Source organism: Diutina rugosa, assembly GCF_008704595.1.
Source record: "Diutina rugosa strain CBS 613 chromosome Unknown scaffold43_size124718, whole genome shotgun sequence".
Classification (NCBI taxonomy): Eukaryota; Fungi; Ascomycota; class Pichiomycetes; order Serinales; family Debaryomycetaceae; genus Diutina; species Diutina rugosa.
In genome coordinates, this window is record NW_022995146.1 from 14113 (window position 1) to 33045 (window position 18933).

The 18933-nt window shown below is 50.6% G+C and overlaps 8 protein-coding genes across 8 annotated transcripts; 2 read left to right on the top strand and 6 right to left on the bottom strand. All coding sequences in view use genetic code 12, as the record gives it.

Moving 5' to 3' along the window:
* Window positions 1-141: 141 nt before the first annotated feature.
* On the bottom strand, window positions 142-1140 carry DIURU_003014 (uncharacterized protein; the record flags this gene model as incomplete). Its single annotated transcript, XM_034155730.1, has 1 exon — window positions 142-1140. One exon carries the CDS (start codon window positions 1138-1140, stop codon window positions 142-144), a length of 999 nt encoding a protein of 332 aa, XP_034012150.1.
* Window positions 1141-2627: 1487 nt separating this feature from the next.
* DIURU_003015 (uncharacterized protein) lies at window positions 2628-3035 on the bottom strand (the record flags this gene model as incomplete). The annotated part of the gene is made up of 1 exon (XM_034155731.1): window positions 2628-3035. One exon carries the CDS (start codon window positions 3033-3035, stop codon window positions 2628-2630), a length of 408 nt encoding a protein of 135 aa, XP_034012151.1.
* A 1984-nt stretch (window positions 3036-5019) lies between these two features.
* DIURU_003016 (uncharacterized protein) lies at window positions 5020-6423 on the bottom strand (the record flags this gene model as incomplete). Its single annotated transcript, XM_034155732.1, has 1 exon — window positions 5020-6423. The coding sequence occupies one exon, from the start codon at window positions 6421-6423 to the stop codon at window positions 5020-5022; it is 1404 nt and encodes a 467-aa protein (XP_034012152.1).
* Window positions 6424-7106: 683 nt separating this feature from the next.
* DIURU_003017 (uncharacterized protein) lies at window positions 7107-8477 on the bottom strand (the record flags this gene model as incomplete). Its single annotated transcript, XM_034155733.1, has 1 exon — window positions 7107-8477. One exon carries the CDS (start codon window positions 8475-8477, stop codon window positions 7107-7109), a length of 1371 nt encoding a protein of 456 aa, XP_034012153.1.
* A 707-nt stretch (window positions 8478-9184) lies between these two features.
* Window positions 9185-10567, bottom strand: SOF1 (rRNA-processing protein; the record flags this gene model as incomplete). Its single annotated transcript, XM_034155734.1, has 1 exon — window positions 9185-10567. One exon carries the CDS (start codon window positions 10565-10567, stop codon window positions 9185-9187), a length of 1383 nt encoding a protein of 460 aa, XP_034012154.1.
* A 458-nt stretch (window positions 10568-11025) lies between these two features.
* Window positions 11026-12657, top strand: SSZ1 (Ssz1p; the record flags this gene model as incomplete). Its single annotated transcript, XM_034155735.1, has 1 exon — window positions 11026-12657. One exon carries the CDS (start codon window positions 11026-11028, stop codon window positions 12655-12657), a length of 1632 nt encoding a protein of 543 aa, XP_034012155.1.
* A 61-nt stretch (window positions 12658-12718) lies between these two features.
* Window positions 12719-13207, bottom strand: DIURU_003020 (uncharacterized protein; the record flags this gene model as incomplete). The annotated part of the gene is made up of 1 exon (XM_034155737.1): window positions 12719-13207. The coding sequence occupies one exon, from the start codon at window positions 13205-13207 to the stop codon at window positions 12719-12721; it is 489 nt and encodes a 162-aa protein (XP_034012156.1).
* A 2024-nt stretch (window positions 13208-15231) lies between these two features.
* On the top strand, window positions 15232-18012 carry UTP21 (rRNA-processing protein; the record flags this gene model as incomplete). Its single annotated transcript, XM_034155738.1, has 1 exon — window positions 15232-18012. One exon carries the CDS (start codon window positions 15232-15234, stop codon window positions 18010-18012), a length of 2781 nt encoding a protein of 926 aa, XP_034012157.1.
* Between the last annotated feature and the right edge of the window lie 921 nt (window positions 18013-18933).

Here is an 18933-nt window from a genome sequence, read left to right on the forward strand (position 1 = left end):
TGATGTATTATAATTGAACCATGAACAGTTGATCGAATAGTAAGCAAAGTTTATCCTATGATTGTAACACATACGTTAGTTCATTCGGTATCTAATCATTTATTTAGTCGTTATCATTATAAATTCATTAGCGTTGGTCGCTTACTCAACCTTCAACTTGAGGCCAGTGCAGCCGTCCCAACCCTTAACGGTAAGCGAGAATTGGTTTTCACCGCCGGGGCAGGCGAAGAAGCCTTGGTCGCCGTTGTACACCAACTTGTCGTCGCTGATGCTGAAACCACCAGTGGCTTGTTGTTCACCGAAGGGGTCAACGTTACCGACATCGCCGTTGTCACCAACGAAGATGCCACGGCCGTCCTGGTCGATCAAAGTACCGTCGCTCTTCAAGGAGAGAGTCAAGTCACGGCCGTCGTCGCCACCAACCAGGAACACGTGAGGGTGAGCGCCAACCTTCTTGATGGACTTGTCTTGGAAGTCGGTGCCTTCAGCATCGACCTTCACGGCAAAGTTGTCCTTGGCGTCAACAGAAGCAGCTTGTTGCTGGTCGTCCTTCTTGTCATCCTCTTGGTCTTGCTTGTCGTCTTGAACGTCTTGTTGGTCGTCCTTCTTGTCGTCTTCTTCGTCCTTCTTGTCATCAGCGGCGTCTTGTTGGTCATCCTTCTTGTCATCTTCTTCATCCTTCTTGTCGTCGGAGTTGTCGTCAGAGCTGCCGACGTCCTTGAAGTCGGTGGCGTAGATGGCAAAAGGACCACCACCTTGGCATTGGTCGTTACCCAAGTACAAGTAGTACTTGCCGTCACCGTTGGGGCACCCTTGGTAGCCGCCAGCGTCCTTGTGGGATACATAGTGCGACGAAGTGAACTCCCAGTTCTTGTCGTCGGGAGTGTCGGAGACACCGACATGGCCGTCGTCCTTGAGGACAAGGTACTTCTTGGTCTTGTTGTCTTGGAGCGAGCCGTCGTCCTTGATGAGGTACTCAATGACCGAGCCGTCCTTGTCGTTGACGTGGACCTCGTCACCGACAATCGAGTTCGAGGTGAAGTGGAACAAGCCCCCTGATCTGGTGTTGATGGCAGTCAACAACTTGTCGGCGGCCACCGACGAGGCCAAGGCGAGAAGGGCAGTAGTGGAAAGTCTCATATTGAATTGAATTTGATTGATGAAGAAAGAATTGAGTGGTTCCTGACCCCATATTTATAGATGAATTTTTTTCTTCTCGGGTCTAACTGTGGTTGCAAATTTCTATTGCAGCCGCGATGCAGCAATCGCATGGCTCGGGATCCCCTCTGTTAACGCGCGCAAAAAAATGCGCTCAAAGTGTGGGCACATTTGCCACCGAAATTGCTAGCATGTAAGCAATCAATTGACGAAGCTACCAACAGTCTCAAATTCAAACGATGGATATATTTTGGATTGATTAATCCTTCGGTGCCCGAACGTCCCGTAGTTCGCAACAATTTCGCCAATCGTTAGGTGCCACTGCCGGGGTTACTGCAGGCATTTGCGGCATCTATGACATCAGCGGACATCGGCATCTCCCATACAATCAATGACATACGGCTCGGTACTAAAATTAGCGCACCCCTCTCCGGTCAGCTGCAATTGTAGTGGTCACGAATTTCCCTCAGCACCGATCCCCACGCCACTCCCACGTCTACTCCGCCCGCACGGCCACCTTCCCCACTACATTCTTACTACTACCCCTTAAGCCATCACTAATGGCAGTGGCGGTTCCTGAATCACTGTTAGCGACGGCTGAATAACCTGGGGCTTATGCTTGGGGGCTTATGTTGGTAGACAAATATAGCCTGGCATCAACAAACAAACAGCCAGTGAGCATGCGGGGGGTGTGTCACCGAGCGAATATTGATAGGTACCACGGGGGAGGGTGTACGGGGGCTGCGTCATGCACTCTAGTAAAAACGAGGCTTACGGTCTGTGCGGCGTTGGATATTACCGGCAGCTTCCGTCATGACGCAGAAATTTGCGATGGTATTGTTTTCCCGTAATAGCCGATAAAGTTAGGCAGTAGACCATCCTTTAAAACATTCCCAGCAAAGACAGCCATCGATACTACCAAATTTGATAGTTATTTAGTCAACGTATCCTCATATTGGACATTGCTATGGCCCACAATTATCATCTTCCATCAATGACGTCATGATTGTTTTTGTGGGGTCTTGGCACATCATGTAATGAATTTCGGATTTACTGCGGCTTGAAGAGATGACGGCAATAAGGGTAAACGAGTTGCACCGCTTACTGGAGAAAAAAAAACTTAGGCTTTCCCGGATACGCTTCGCCCGTAAGGTGCGTTAAGCCATATTTGATGAGAATCTAGTGAAGCTGGAGAGAACATAGTCTTAGAGTCATAGCTCATGTAAATGCTACTAATTTGAAGGAGATTGGAGAGATACGTCAAGTTCGCCGTTCAAGTCAGCCGAGCGGATATTGTGAACGCACCGAACTAAATTAAATCCCGAGGACCTTGCAGATGCGAATTTGATAGGAGAGGGCGCGACTTACGGTTATGACGTAATGTCGGTGCTCAATATCTACTATTTGGGTGTCATACGATTGTTCATTGATCATAAAGTATAGCTAATTGATGTTTACATCGCATGAGCTTAAGCCTTGTCGACGTAGACGGCGACGGGAGTGCTCCCTTCACAGTCGTTGCCCGACAAGTAGTACTTGTCGCCATCAGGGCAAGCGTAGAAGCCCGAGGAGTCGCCGTGTTTAAGGTAGACTTCGTGGAACGAGAATTGCTTGTCGGGTTCGTCGGTAGTGGCCAACGCCGAACGGTCGTTGAAAGTGAAGTACTTGTTGGAGTTGGTGTCCTGGAGAGAGCCGTCGTCCTTCAAGACAAAGCTGATGGCGGCGCCATCCTGGTCATTGATGAACACTTCATCGTTTTCAACCGAGAGTTGGCCGAATTGGAACTTGGTCCCCGTTCTCACGGTGATACCGTTGAAGGCTTGGTCAGCGGCGACCAACGAGGTCAAGAGCGAGATAGCGGCAATGGTGAACTTCATGTTGTGATTGATTGGATTGATGATGGATAATCCTTGGGCAAAGGATGCTAATTTATAGTCGAATTTGGTTGCAACCTACTCTTCAGAGGCTGTGTATTTCAGCTGCTGCTTCAATATTGACAATAAACATTACGTCAGGGAACGGGTCCACATCACAATCAGCCTGAACAAGCACTTTCTACAGGAAATTGCTAAGAGGTGATTCTCCTGGATGTATTAGAGAGTCAAGTTGATGAAAGAACACGAAGAACTATAAGGTATACCACGATACGAGAGAGTATTCAACTCAACTCTCGTACCACGGATACCGATGGTTTTTTTCCGTAGCCCACTTTTGTGTCAACCTTGACGTCAGCAGACATCGACGTCCCCTGACACCCCAGCTTTTGAATCATGCTAATTTTAGTCAGCCCCTAAACACACATGGGAAAACAACTTTAGTTACGTCAGGCAACCTTGAGGCGTCCATTTGTGTCTCGTTTTCTTGACGAGTACCACCAGGGTCAAGTGTTACTCTCACTTCGAAGATATCCGATACATAACGGTCGATTGTGAGAAGCACCGGCCATAAATTATACGTTTGACAGTGAATGTCATGTCAAGGATGTCTCTCAGCTTCTATTGGCTCAAATATTTCGCTGAGCGATTTCGGTTTACAATTTAAGAAATGCGACGTTACTTTTGCCTATGGTGGCAACAACAAGCGGAAACCTCGTGCCTCAAAATCGAATGGGGCAAGCGGAGTTTTCCTTCATCTAGTTTAGTGATTGTAAAGTACAATACAAGGCTGTGCATCTCGTGCCTCTAACCGAGGTATTCAATAAGTTAATTGTTGATCATTGTTCAACGTTCTCTTACAGATAGATATCTACCTGACTACGGCTAGAAATAGAAGGATTGCGGGCACTCTGAGGAATTACACACTAGACATTGATAATCTCAGCGAAGGCTGCCGGCTGGACGGCACTGCCGGCAACACCGTCAATTCTTACCAAAAGATGTATGAGGATCACGGCACTTTGACGTCACTTGACGTTGTGTTCCCCTGGAGCCACGGCATCTTTTAAGATCTAAAATTAGTATAAGCCCCTATCTTACCATATGGACCGGAAAAACAATCACTGTTACGTTAATTGAATACGAGGTGGAGCCATTTGGTTTATTGTTAGGTACCACGAGGGAGCGGGGATGAACAAAGCGGTTGCTACCAGGCAGCTAAGCTATACATTCTAATCATAGCCGATATCGGAGAATGCGCCCCCGGATTCCATACGTTTAAGCGAGGCACCCGAAACCTATGAGGCTTAGGCATCATCACTATGGATTTTGCCGCGGCAGACGCTACACCATGGACAGCTAGGCGAATCGGTAAATGTTGCATTTTTTTGTTGGATGTAACAATAGGCTTCTACATTGTTGGTCTGTAGTTTTTCATGTGACGTCAGAACCGACAGAATCACCGAAGAATCATATTTCAACCGACTAAGTGCCACGTTTGACCATCAATAGGTGTATCCCTTGAACGGGAGCTGTACACTAATTGACGACTACCGATACTTGGAATGGATTGAATGATGCAAAGATGATTGCGTCCACTTACAACAGCGCCTCAATTTGAATTCACACCACCAATTACTTCCAATCCCTGTTGGCTTATTGAAAATGGCTTGTCTACTTGGCCAGCTTTCATGTTTGCGTCGACTCGAACCTGCATATAATCGCATTGGCCGCAACCAATGGCTTGACTTTTGAATGATAATTGCGCTCTAATTGCGCGTTAACGCCGAAAACCTCATGACTACACCGGTATTCAATTTGCGCTATTTTGTTAAAGACACGAACATTTACCCGCTATTGAGCTCCGCACTACTCCCACTCTGATCGTACGGATCTATCTCATCGACTAATCCCGCTATAATCGATAAATTCGACTACTGAAGTCTAAGGTCGTGTATTCGTAAGCGATTAGTCTATTAAATGCGGTCTAGAATTTACCGGCTCCAAAGCACCCTCTGAGCACCGCCATCGGCGGCACCGTATACGCGGCGAAGTCGATTTTATCCGGGTCGACTTCGTGGCCCTCGGCGACCATGATGCGGTTTCTCGCCACCAAGTAGCCTCTCTCTAGGAATAAAAAGAAGCCAGCAGCGATGAAACACACGCCACAGAAAATGGCACAGTCCTGGTACTGCGTGGGGTCGACGTATGCACCCTCACCACGCCTAAGTTTGATACCAATAACGGGACCAAAGATGGCAGCAAGCCCCTGAAGCACCCATAAATTGGAGAAGGCCGTTGACATCTTTTTCATGCCAAACACAGCGGCACACACCGGGGTGAACATACTGTAGATGAACCCCATCATCCCGCCTTCAATTATGGCAAACGCCACTGCGGCGGCGAAGTTACGCAGCGGGATCCACATGGCAAGACAGAAGATGCCACAAAGGGTATAAAGGATGGAGCCCATGGTGAGGGGTCCAAGAAACTTGGGGGTGCCAAGCACACCGAATATGGGACGGAACACACACAGTCCCACCTGGACGCAGGCACTGACGATCAGACCCCGGTACACTGATTCGCCGAGAGTGGTGGTCCACTGGGCAAGCGAGTAAAGAAGGATGACGTAGGAGAAAATGCAAAAGATGATGTACATGGCCAAGATGTAGAACGACGCCAGCATCAAGATCTGCTTGTCGACCAATTTGAAGCCGGCGCCGCTCGACTTGTGGCGCGAGCGGATGAAGACGGTGGGGAACCACATGATGCCAAACAGGATGATCGCCTGGGCTCTGAGGGCCCAGTGGACCAGTTTTGCTTCGACGATGGCCTGCATCCCCAAATTGAAAAGGATACCGCCGGCCCCCAGACCGGCGGAAGTGATACCACCGGCAAACACCCGTTTCTTCTTAAACCACATCGGGATGATGATAAGCTGAGGGATCAGGATAAATGCAAGCCCAAACGAGTTCATCAACCCTTGAGTCAAGTATAATTGCCAGAGTTTAGTCAGCCAACTGGCAAGCATAAGCGCGGTGAACTGGAGACAATTACCGAGTAAAAGACACCCGTTCATGCCGAGAATGGGCACCAACCAATTTACCACGGGCAGAAAGGCGAGCCCCACCCCGAAAGCAATCCCTCCGATCCAGGCATAGTCCAATTTCGTAGCGCCAGCGAACGTACCCAGGTCTAGGTAGTTGGCAAAGTAGATGGCGAACCCCAGATTCATCCCCCACGTACAAAAATTCATAAAGAAACAGCAGAGGCACACCACCCACGCGTACCCGGAGTCGTAGACGACGTCCTCTTCGGCTTCGTGGTGGGAACACGTCGCCGACACGAGCTTCTCGATGTGGTTTTCCTCGATCACTTCGTCCTCAAACATGTGGTCCGTGGACACGAGCGACTTGGGGTCGACGTCGTCGCTCAGCTGCTTGCTGCCACTCATCTCCCGCTGTGGCCAAAGCTCCGCTGTATCATGAGCATAGTGGGAACAGCGACACTTTTATAGCCGCGCGCGGCATCAGCCAACAAACTGTATAGGGAACTGTATGAGGGGTCATAACAATAAACGCTAACGCTTGGTGCGAGTCACCGAATAGGGGTTTGAACAAATGAACGAATTACCCAAAAGATTTGACTGAAATAGCTATGAGAGTGATAATGAATCCTTCATTTTCATTTTGTCTTATTTTTTATCTGTCTGGGGGGGATCTTGCGTATTGTGGTGGCTTTTTTTATTGTGGTGAATCGTGGAGATGAGCGATGAGGTCGCTTTGGGGAGCTAAAAGTCCGTGGACAGAGGCGAAGGGGGGCGAGAACCAACCAGACGCTTGGAAAAAACAAAGGGGGATGCTTGTAAGGGGGTGAGGGGATTTACGTAGGGGGATTTGATGGGCGAGGGGAACATGCCATTGTGTGCTTTCGGCGACTCCCGAAGGCGACCCCGACGGATGTGCCGTGTTCGCGACTCGGATGCCGGTGCGGATGCCGGTGCGGATGCCGGCACGGCAATGCCGAGATATATATAATGTGCAGTACTGAAGAAAGATGAGTCAATAAATAATGTTATACACGATCGTATTTGAGGGTGAACATGTGGGTGAATACCATCCGCATCGGTACTTTAACCTCGGTGATGCTAGGGTCCTGGGTGATGAGGGCATCGCGAGCTTTGACGTGGCCGCGTATAAGGAGAAGCATCATCACCGATACAAAATAGCACACACCCACCCAAATCGAGCAGTCTCGGAACAGCATTGGCATCACTTCACCGCCATTAAACTTAGTGAGACTGGCGCCGATGGGAGGCGAAAATACCGCAGATATCCCCAATAAAGCCCACTGGTTACTAAATGCATACCTCATGATGCTATCGCCCCAAATGCGGGCACACGAAGGGGCTAACATGCCGAAAATCAGGCCCATCACGGCACCCACCATGAGTCCAAACGCGACACAGGTGGCGTAGTTACGAGCAGGGATCCACATCGCGAGACAGAGGATACACGAGATCAGGTGGGCGATGATGGTGGTGGATATGACACCCGTCTTGGGGAAATCAGATAGATACCCAATAAGAGGACGTCCCACTACCAGACCGAGATTGACAAGCGCCGATACCAAGAACCCTTGGTCCTGAGAGTAGCCCAATGATGTCACAAACAGTCCCAAAGTGTACAAAAGCACAAGATAGCCAAACGTCAGCGTAATTGTGTAGAGCGACAACCAGTAGAAGGTAATCAGCTTATAGATGCCAAAGTTAGCTTTAGGAAACACTCTCATTTCCGCTCGATCACGAGCGAACCAGATGGGGAATAGCATGAGGAAGGCGATGATGAACGCCTGCGCTCTCAACGCCCACCCCACGGAGTTTATCTTGACGATACGGCCACACATGAGGTTGAACAAGACCCCACCAAGCCCCAGAGCCGCCGCCGAGATCAGCGACGGCAACCCTCGCTTATCCTTAGAAAAGTACATCAGAGGTAACGTCAATGCCGGCATCGAGATAAAGCTGAGGCCAACGTTAAGGAGCAAACCCTGAGTCAAATATAACTGCCACGTCTTCTTCAGCCAGCTGGCAAGCATAAGCGCAGCAAACTGGCACACAGTACCTAGCACCAAGATCGTGGTGAGACCATACTTACCAAGGCGCACCCATAGGTAATTAATAAGGGGAGAAGCAGCAAGAAAGGCACCATAGGAAATGCCACCAACAAAGCTATAGTCCAATTTGGTAGCTCCAGGAAAGCTATCGTCGTGGATATAGTGTTGGAAATACACGGCAAACCCCAGATTTAACCCCCAGGTACAGAAGTTGCACACGGCGCAACAAGCGCAGATCACCCACGAGTAGCGGGTGTTGAGCCACGGATCTAGCTTGACGCTGACCAGCTCGGTGTCGAAGGACGAGCTGGGTTTCTCGTCATCGTCCATGGCATTAATTATTGATTGGTAAGCAAGGGGAGGCAGGGGGTGACGGCTATTTATTGGGATACGGATGGGGGATGGGGACTGTCCCCTCTGTTGGTACCCACGGATAGCGTTCGCAGACAAATTCCGTTTTCGGTGCGAACCCCGCATCGCTGCGCTCCCTAACGCCGGAGATGATGGTGAGAACTCCGGCCCACTGACAGCACCGCCGCGCGGGGCAGAATCATACTCTAATAAGGGGTAGATAGGGAGGCTTGGATGTCACAAAATGGAAGTTAAACTAATAGAAACATTTGATTATTAGTTAAGCTATGTTTGAGCTCGAAAATCAACTTCCAAGGGCTATGAGAAGAAGTCCTTATAGCCAGGAACAGGGCCATTAACCTTTATCTGACTGAGACCCCCAACTGAGTCAATCTAAACTTTAAAATGAAGCTGCTACCTCCGTCAAACCCCGCGAATACCAACATTACCATAGCCCATACATTATCTTAATCAACGAGAGCAGTAGTAGAATTATGAGGTTCATTGACAGAGTAGCTCGAGGTTTCTCCATCCATATTATAAATTTGCTTCCATTGAACTTATATTTGTCATTCCTAAAATGGTCGTTTATTAATATGATAAATGATTGGGAGAGGCTAACATCCTCTCCTTGACGTTACAGACAGTATCCGTCGACTAATATACAGTTGATGGCCTTAGTTAACCTATTCATCACGCTTGAAGGCGGTGCCGCGGACCACTTGTTTCCGTTCGGGGACCTTCTCTTCACCCGTAGACTTGCGGTCGTTCTCTTCTCTTCTCTTCAAACTAGAAAGCTCAATCCGCTTGATCTCTTGCGCCTTCTTAACCGCCACAGGCAAGTGACGGTGGCGAGCGATTCTGCGGATCTCGGGCATGTACTTGTACCGCTCTCTCAACGCGGCATCGTACTCAAGCTTTTGTCGTTGCTTAGCCAGCTTGATCCCCGCTCGTTCGGAGGCGTTGGCCCGCCACACCCGGATATTGGTGTCGTCAGACCCCAGCAAAATGTACTTGGAATCGGTGGTAAACTTGGTGCAGAACACTCTTTGCATCCGTTTGGTGTGGTAGATATCACGTGAGTGCCCTTCATGAGTCTTATAGATCCGGATCGTCTTATCGTAGGAACCCGTAACCAACTCCTCACCGGTAGGACTGAAATCGATATCCATCACCGCCGCCACGTGGTCCTTGTAGATGTTCTTAGCACTGCTGAGATAACGCATGTCCCAGAGGTACGAGTTGTGGTCTTCCGAGGCCAGGGCAAACATGTACGCCTCCATCGGGTTCCAGCAGATGGCGTTTTGTCTCATATCGGTGACCACTTTCTGCACCGCCAGGTTAGTCCGGATATCATAAAGCACCACGGCATTGTCTGATCCCAGCGACGCAATCACATTAGTTTCAGTTTTGTTGAATCTGACGGTAGTGACGTTATCGGCACCCCAAGTTAAGTTCAGCACCGGTTTGGTCCGTTGGGAGTCCCAGAGCTGGATCAACGCCCCGCCAGTAACGAAAACCCCTTCGTCCTGGTGGTGGTCGATCCCCAGGAACGCGTGTTCGCCCAAAAAGGTCTTGACGAGCCCCCGGTTCTCATCGTTTTGGTATACTTCGTCATCGGCGAATTGCGGCTTCAAATCGAAGTCCAGCGCAAACACCGACCACATCTTGATCGTCTTATCGGCACCACACAGCAATAACTTGTTATCGGGAGTCACCACGAGCCCGCCGACCATGCCGTAGTGGGCTTTAAATGAAATCGTCTCATCACGGGTACCGAGGTTCCAGTACTTGATCACGCCGTCACCCGAGGCCAGCGCCACGTGGTTGGTGGTCCTATAGTTTTTGGCAATGCAGTAGACGCCGTCCCGGTGGCCATCGCCGAGTTGGCCGATGAAGGGCTTCGCAAACATCCGGTCCAACTTGGTGGCGGTAAGGGCCTTGGTGTACTCTCTGGCCCGCTCGAACGGGTGGAGAGCCGGGTCGAGGTTCCGCGGCATCGCCAGCTCCTGGGTGTTGCGCACGGGGACATAGTTGTCCAGCGACCGCTTGATGGTCTTGATCTTCATGCGATGAGGTCGGGGGTGGCGATAGTGCGCGATAAGCCTAATGAGGCGGGAACTATACTCGCTAGCAAGAACACAAATTCTAGGCAGAAAACAGAAACAAATTATTCGTAACGAACAGTTTGGGGTGCTAGTGGAATGATGGTAATATTTCAAGTTTCAGTTATCTTCAAAGTTTTGTAGCTTAGTGGGTGTGGCAACTGTGGCTACTACTGATTGATGCGGCTATAATAGATGCTACTACCATAACAATATGGAAACAAAAACCTGAAACAAGTCAAGATAAAATCAAACTGCTCATCAGTAAATTTATGAATTCAAACCACTACTTTTCTGAAAATTGTAGTCCAATTCTTCAAACACACTCTCTTCCACCAGTGTTGCCGTAGGCGCCGGTGCGCGCTCATCGCGGCGAAAATTCTCATTTTGCCAAATACTCTTTCCATAAGACACACACAGCCATGTCGGTGATTGGGATTACTTTTGGGAACACGCTGCTGTCGGTGGCCGTGGCCAACGACGGCAAGGTCGACGTCATCGCCAACCCCGACGGCGACCGCGCCATCCCCTCGGCGTTGCTGTACGCCGGCGACGACGAGTACCACGGGTTCCAGGCGGTGCTGCAGTTGATCCGCAACGCCCCCAACACCATCATCAACTTCCGTGACTACATCGGCAAGCCCTTCGCTGAAATCAACGCCGACGTCGCCCACGGCGCCGCCCCCAAGCAGGTGGGCGACGGCGTTGGCTACGAGGTTGAAGTCAAGGGCGAAAAGCAGTCTTTGCCCGTCGAGGAAGTGACCAAGCGCCACTTGACCCACTTGAAGCACGCCGCCGAGGACTACACCGGTAAGACCGTTGAGGGGGCTGTCATCGCCGTCCCCACCGACTTCTCCGACGCCCAGCGCAAGGCGCTCGCGCTGATCTGCGCCTCCGCCGGCATCAAGGTGTTGCAGACGATCAACGAGCCCCTGGCGGCGTTGTTGGCGTACTTGCTGACCGAGGACAACAAGTTGTCCCAGGACAAGACCTACGTGGTGGCTGACTTCGGGGGTATCCGTTCCGACGCCGCCGTCATTGTGGTGAGAGGCGGTGTCCTCACCGTGTTGGCTACCGCCCACGAGCACGGCCTCGGCGGCGCCCAATTGGACGCGGCGTTGCTGGACTTTTTCGCCAAGGAGTTCACCAAGAAGACCAAGGCCGACGCCACCGCCACCGACCGGTCGCGCGCCAAGTTGTTGGCGGAGTCGATCGTGGTGAAGAAGACGTTGTCCAACGTCCAGACGTCGACGTGCTCGATCGAGTCGTTGGCCGACGGGCTCGACTTCCACACCACGATCAACCGGTTGCGCTTCGAGTTGGCGGCGCGCGCGCCGTTGCTGAACATGTCGGCGTTCGTGGAAAAAGTGGTGACCAAGGCCGGGCTCGACCCTCTCGACATCGACGAAGTGGTGCTTGTCGGGGGCTCGTCGCACGTGCCCAAGTTGGCGCTGAACATCCAGTTCCTCTTCCCCGAGCTGACCACCGTCGTCGCCCCCGCCCTCGACCCTAAGGCCACCGACCCGTCGGAGTTGATTGCTAGAGGCGCTGCGTTGCAGGCGCTGTTGATCGAGCTGTTCGACGACGAAGAGATCGCCGAGCTGTTACAGCCGATCGTCGTCAACACCCAGCACCTCCGCCACCCCATCGGCATCAAGGACGCCGCCGGCAACTTCGTCCCCATCTTGCTTTCGGAGACCGCTTACCCGATCAAGAAGTCGATCGAGGTGACCAACGGCGACTCGCCCGCGGTGGCCATCGAGTTGTACGAGGGGAAGAAGACGATCAAGGAGACCGTGATCGAGCCCGAGGCCAAGGACGCCGACGCCGACGACGACGACGACTCCGACTTCTCCGACGACGAGCCCGAAGTTAAGCGCGAAATCGTCTACGAGGTCGGCACCAAGCTCGCCGAGTTGACGGTGAAGGACTTGAAGCCGAACGCCAACGTCGAGGTGGTGGTCAACATCAAGCAGGACGGCACCCTCCAATTGTCCGGGAGAGAATTGAAGCAGGGGCTGGTCGCGGTCAAGGGCGAGCTCAAGGGCCACTAATTTATAGTCATAGACACTTTTACGAAACCTTAGACAAACACGTACATTGCGATTGTGGTAGCTAGCTGATCAACTTGACGAAGCGGAAGCCCATTTTGACGCAGAACCAGGCCACTCGGGGGAACAAAATGATGAGTACGCCGATGATGACACCCCACTCCGTAGGACCCAAAGTAAGCCCACAGCGGTGCAGCGACGTCAACGGAGGCGAAGGCGTGTCCAGCGGCGTGTCAACCGAAATGTCTTCTGGGACAACAGCTTCCTGGCCATGAGATTCAGTCATTTTGTTTTCGTCGGTAATCTCAATTTTGTTACCAATTGACAGCAATTCTTGGGGGGCACCGATACCTACTTCAGGCTGGGTAATTTCTTCGTCGAGATGGAGCCCGTCTTCGACGGTTTCCTTCTCAAACTGCTCGTTAGCGTCACTCTCAGGCTGTTCAACATTTTGCTCCTGAAGTTGGAGATTTTGGTCGGTAGGCTCAGCGGTAGTCCCGGTTTTGTTTTCGCCTTGCTCCTGGTGAACGTCACTTGGCATCGAGTCAGCCATAGTCACCTTTTGAAGTGTATGGCTTTTGGTGGGGAGGGGGTGGTTGAGGAAAGTGTGGGGCGATTTATCAGTGGCTGCGGGTTGTCATGGGTACCACCCTGAGTGACCGAAAGGGGAGGTAGAGATAAATCGAGTAGGCGTAGGACGTGGGCCGAGATTTGGGACGAATTGCTAATGACTTTTATCGTAAATTGCTTCTGGTAATCGCAAGATTACTAACTGCTGACACTATCTTCGAGGATATATGAGTTGTATAATCACGAGAAGAATTTATGACGATCGGTTCACTAAATTTTCCATACTAGTGTTGGTTTATTTCACGTTGGGTCCCTAAACGATTGCGCTCGATTTCATGGGGTTAAAGTCTGCACAAGTCTATCTACGCCTACCGCAGTTAACCTCAATGCTTATTCCGAGCATGGCTCTTGAGAAAGGCCCTTGGGACACAAATAGAAATTTACGAGACTCAGTCTTCTTTTGTGCTGCAACTAACCGTCTTTCTGAACTTACTGGTACAGTTTGAACGATGAAGACTTTAGATTCTCTTGTTTGACTACGTATACCTCTTTGACTACCACGATCTCTTCCACTAGTAGTATTTCCCCACGTGACCTTCGCACTCGCCACCACACGCCCTTGGGGCTAGTATGAAGAAGCATCGTCTTCCAGAGCATCACCAGAAAATTTACCCAATTGACAACGACGCTGACCACAGCGTGAGATGGCTGGCTTACGGTTGTAGCCCTTGGCCCATGTAAAGATATTTTGGCACGCGATATTATTGAAAATATTATTACAGAATTCGTCAACCGATTGCATCCCGGACAACAATGACATTCCCTTTGGCAATGGGCGTTCCCGCCTGCATTGTTGCCCGGCAAAGCATTCCCGCCTTTCTCGTTGACGAGCAACTAAGCCCTCTCACCCATGGAGTTCACGATAAGTTTTTCTCTAACAAATGACCGTTTGTCTCAGCGTAGCTAACGATGTTTCAAACAAGTACGGCGAGGACCTTTTCCTTGACTGCATTCGTGCGCTGAGGATCTCGTAATCTTCATTCCATCTCACCATCGCCAAAGGAATGTTAGCCGATGCAGGAGTCGATGCACCAAATTTGGTAATGGAGCCATTTTTGTTATTTTCTGATCTACAGAGTATGGACAACAGGGAAACTGGGAACTGCAAAAATATCCGGGTGCCTCCAAAAGTACTCGCCAAATAGTTTTGCCACACAATCGGAAACCATGGGCGGTGATTGCCCCAGCCTGTGGGGGATCGTAGTACTCGCGCTAAATGTCGGAATAATATCCGGCGTCGGAAATGTCGGAAGCCCATTGAGACTTAATTTGCCTCGTAGCATTAGCGATATCGAGGAGTAACGACTCCAGGGTTAAGTCATGCACTCTATCAAGCTATAGCCAATAATGCATTTTCTCATTGTGCATATCGGTGGCGAATGTTCATTTAGGGAGTTTGCCAAAGCACATAGCAACTTTTCCAATAGAGCACACTGGCCTGTTGTTCCTTTCATTCGTTACCTTCACATCAATTGTCTCGAGGAGCGCTGGCAGATTGAAAAAGACAAGCTATTTTGCCCCAATGAAGGAATTGATTGACTAGGCCAAGATTCAATGGTTGCGATTCGCTTACACGTCCACGGTCTCAAACGACTAGTCTCCGTTCACTTCAGGAGACCAGCTATACACTCAAGTCCAAGACTAATGATCGCAGCAATTGCTTTCTCTAAATCTAAGACGATCACACTTCTCCTCAATACCTAATAGCTTGAGGTTAGCACGCGACATCCCTACCGTGCTGGACAATAGTTTTCCTTACCACGCGTTTCTAATCGATTCAAAACAGGTTTACCCTACTCCCAATAACTTGCGAAATGCTCATTCCACTTTTTCGAATCGGCCTGTTGTGTCCGTTCCTCAATTTTTCGCGGGGTCTCTCGCTTTACTCTTGGTAGCGGTATTTCGCGGCTCATCGCTCATCGCACCACTCATCGCACCCATAGCACCATGCTGGCCCCGACGAAGAGACATGCCCCCGAGCGGGATAATAATGTCGCCAAGCGGGATCTGCGTATCTACTCCCCCTTCCGCGTGCTTGGCTGTGTATCCAACGATATCCCCTTTGCCGTGGGCACGTTGGGGCTGACGTTCTACATCGTCACCTCTGTGGGCACCCTGCTCCAGATCTACGACGCCAACAACCTCCACTTGTTGTTTGTCACCTCCACTCAAACGCCTCACAAGATCACTGCCGTTGCTGCCCACTTCCACTACGTATTCGCTGGCTACGGCAACCAAATCACGGTGTACCGGCGGGGTAAGCCTGAGGCGACGTTGACGTGTCCCAGCGACGCCACCGTCCACAAGATCATTGTGTTTGGCGAGTTCTTAGTGGCAACGATGTCGGATAACTCGGTGGAGGTGTTTAAGGGGCGCAAGGCTCAGTTTACCCACTATACCCTGATGAACATCAACACCATCGAGGGGCAAATTGTCGATGTCGTCCACCCGCCTACCTACTTGAATAAAGTGGTGGTGGCCACCACGTCCAAGTTGTTTATCTTCAACATCAAAACCGGCAAACTCATTTACAAGCTGGCGGAATTTGCCGAGCCGATTTCGGCGCTAGAACTGGCACCGGTGCTTGATTTAGTCGCCGTGGGGACTGCTTCTGGCGGGGTTTATTTGTACAATTTGAAGAAGGGCCGTACCCTTGGTCCTCGAGTGGTGGTAGGCGAGTCACGCGTGGTGTCGGTATCGTTCCGCACTGATGGTCTGCCCCACCTCGTGGCTGGTTTGTCCGATGGTCTGCTTTTCTTTTACGATTTGGCCAAGCGAATGCGGATCCACGTATTGACTACGGCTCACCAGGAGGCTCACGGCGGGGTGGCCAAAGCGCAATTCTTGAATGGCCAACCGGTGGTGGTGCTGAACGGGGGCGACAACACGTTGAAAGAGTGGGTGTTTGACCCTACCATCTCGTCCAACAGCTCGGTGGTGCAACCGCCTCGTCACTTACGGCTGAGAGGTGGGCACTCGGCGCCTCCAATTGCCTTGGAATTTCCCGACCAGAACAAGACCCATTTCCTCTACCTGGCGTCCAGAGACCGTTCGTTGTGGCTGTTTTCGCTCAGAAAAGACGCCCAGGCCCAGGAAATGTCCCAAAGACCGCCTAAACGGACTCACCAACAGAGAAAAGCCGGTCTTACCGCAAACTTACGCGAGAAATTCCCCGAAGTGGTGGCAATGGTGCTGTCAGAAGCCCGTGCGGGTGACTGGGACAATATGGTCACCGCTCACAAGGAGGAACTGTTTGCTCGTACCTGGGACACTACTACCAAGCGCGTGGGTAAGCACCAATTGGACACCGTCGATGCGGGCTTTGCCACCGCTGTGGGTATCTCTCAGTGTGGCAACTTTGCTCTTGTCGGGTCCCTGAAAGGTGGCATCGGCTCCTACAACTTGCAATCGGGTATCTTGCGGAAGAAGTATATGCTCCATAAGCAAGCCGTTACTGGTCTCGCCATGGACGGGTTCAACCGGAAGATGGTGTCGTGCGGGCTCGACGGTATTGTCGGCTTCTACGACTTTGCTGGCTCGCAATACTTGGGCAAATTGCAGCTTGACGCGCCCATCACGGCGATGGTATACCAACAAAAGCTGGACCTCATTGCATTATCGTTGGACGACTTGCTGGTGGTGATTGTCGATGTTGTTGCCCAAAAAGTGGTGAGAATCTTGTACGGTCACACCAACCGGATCACGGCGATGGACTTTTCTCCCGATGGCCGCTGGGTGGTGACGTGTGGGCTTGACCTGACGTTGCGGACATGGGATTTGCCCACTGGCAGTTGCATTGATGGTGTCAGACTTCCCACTGTGGCGACTTGTGTCAAGTTTTCGCCCTTGGGGGATGTGTTAGCTACCACTCACACCTCAGGTAATGGGATCTTTTTGTGGACTAACCGGGCTCAGTTCCGACCGGTAGCCGTCCGTCAAGTCGACGAAGACGAATTTGCCACCATGCTTCTTCCCCTGGCCGCGGGTGATGGCGGTGTCAGTATGGTGGAAGGTGCTCTTGATGATGCCACTGATAAGGATGGCGATTTGGGGGTCTACGTCACGAAGAAGCAAGTGGACGACTTGTTGACTCTTGCTCTGGGTCCTCGCTCCAAATTTCAAACTATCGTTCACATGGACACCATCAAGCAGCGGCTGAAGGCGAAACAACCGGCGTCTAAACCGAAACTGGCTCCGTTCTTTCTTCAACTATCTGGTGAAGTTGTGGGTGACCGGGCTAAGGTAGCCGAACAAGGCGAAGCTGCAAATAACGGCACTGCGGGTGACAACGAAAACCCTGAATTTGAGCCGGCATCGCGGGTGTTGGCGTTGAAGGGTGACCATTCATTTGAATCTAAGTTTACCAAGCTTTTACGCCAAGGCCACGAATCGGGATCGTACAGCGAGTTCTTAGATTGGGTGGTGGCAGCTCTGCCACCGGTGATTGATACTGAGATTCGCTCGCTCCCCCTGTTCCCGCCGTTGGACGAAATGTGCTGGTTTATCGAGGCGATGATTGAAGGCCTTAAAGCTCGTCGCGACTATGATGTCATCGAAGCCATGATGCACTTGTTCATGAGTGTGCATGGTGACGTTGTTTACAACCACCCGTTACAGTTGGAGAAGTATTTGCAACGGTACCACGACGCGTCGAAGGCAGAGAGTACCCGGGCCGAGGAGTTGGTGAAATACTGTGGCGGCGTGATGTCGTTTTTGGAGACTATTTAATGCATTTCACATAGTAGACAATTATGCGATCGAATGTAGACGAAGATCAGGAAAATTGATGCATTTCTTCGGAAAACAATCATTGACCTCTGTAGAACTAGACAAACCGTGCATTCAAGTGCTAAGGAGGAACCTCAACGGCTGCCAGTTAAACGAACGCCTGACCCTTAAGCAGTTGCGTAATGCTTAAAGACATCAATGGGGGATTAGTCCCTTCGATGATCTGTAATGGATGGATTTACGGATTTCGAAAGGCAGCTTATCCTCGTCGCACAATCTACGCTCATTCCCTCTTGCCAGAATGCTTTGATCTTTGTAAAAGGATGTATTGTTTGATGAGCATTAGTCGTCGGCGACATCGAGCGAGTGTGGGAGTGGTGAGCGGCGACGAAAGTAACTTATTTGATTTTTTTTTTTTTTTTTTGACGTTGGCATTATATCTGCCCTACCACACTGGGGTCGATTTCCAAACGCGATTATATGTATAGGTCGATTCTTCAAATTTGGTGAGGTTAAAGTGGAAGATGTGGGGACTAGACGATTCGATAATACACAATATTTAAAACCGTGAGTTGCCACCAATTTGTCTTAACCGTCAGATCGATTCAACTGGCTTTTAGAAGTTGAAGTCTGGGGAGCGCTCGGAATAAGCTCATAACCTAATTTTAAACCAAGTTTAGGCTTATATAGCTTTGGGGCTCATATTCTCTCATTATAGACAACTCGAACATCACGTTGATTACGTTTCAGCGTAGCTATGTTCTGATCTAATCATTGACTTATGGGCTCTAGAAGCAACTTGCGATGTTTGCAGCAGTGATAATAGTAGTGCAACGCCTTGTCTAATTAGAGCGTTTGTATGCAGGAGCACTGGCAAGTGATGCTAAACACGTCACCTTAAGCTCGACCACAAAATTCCAG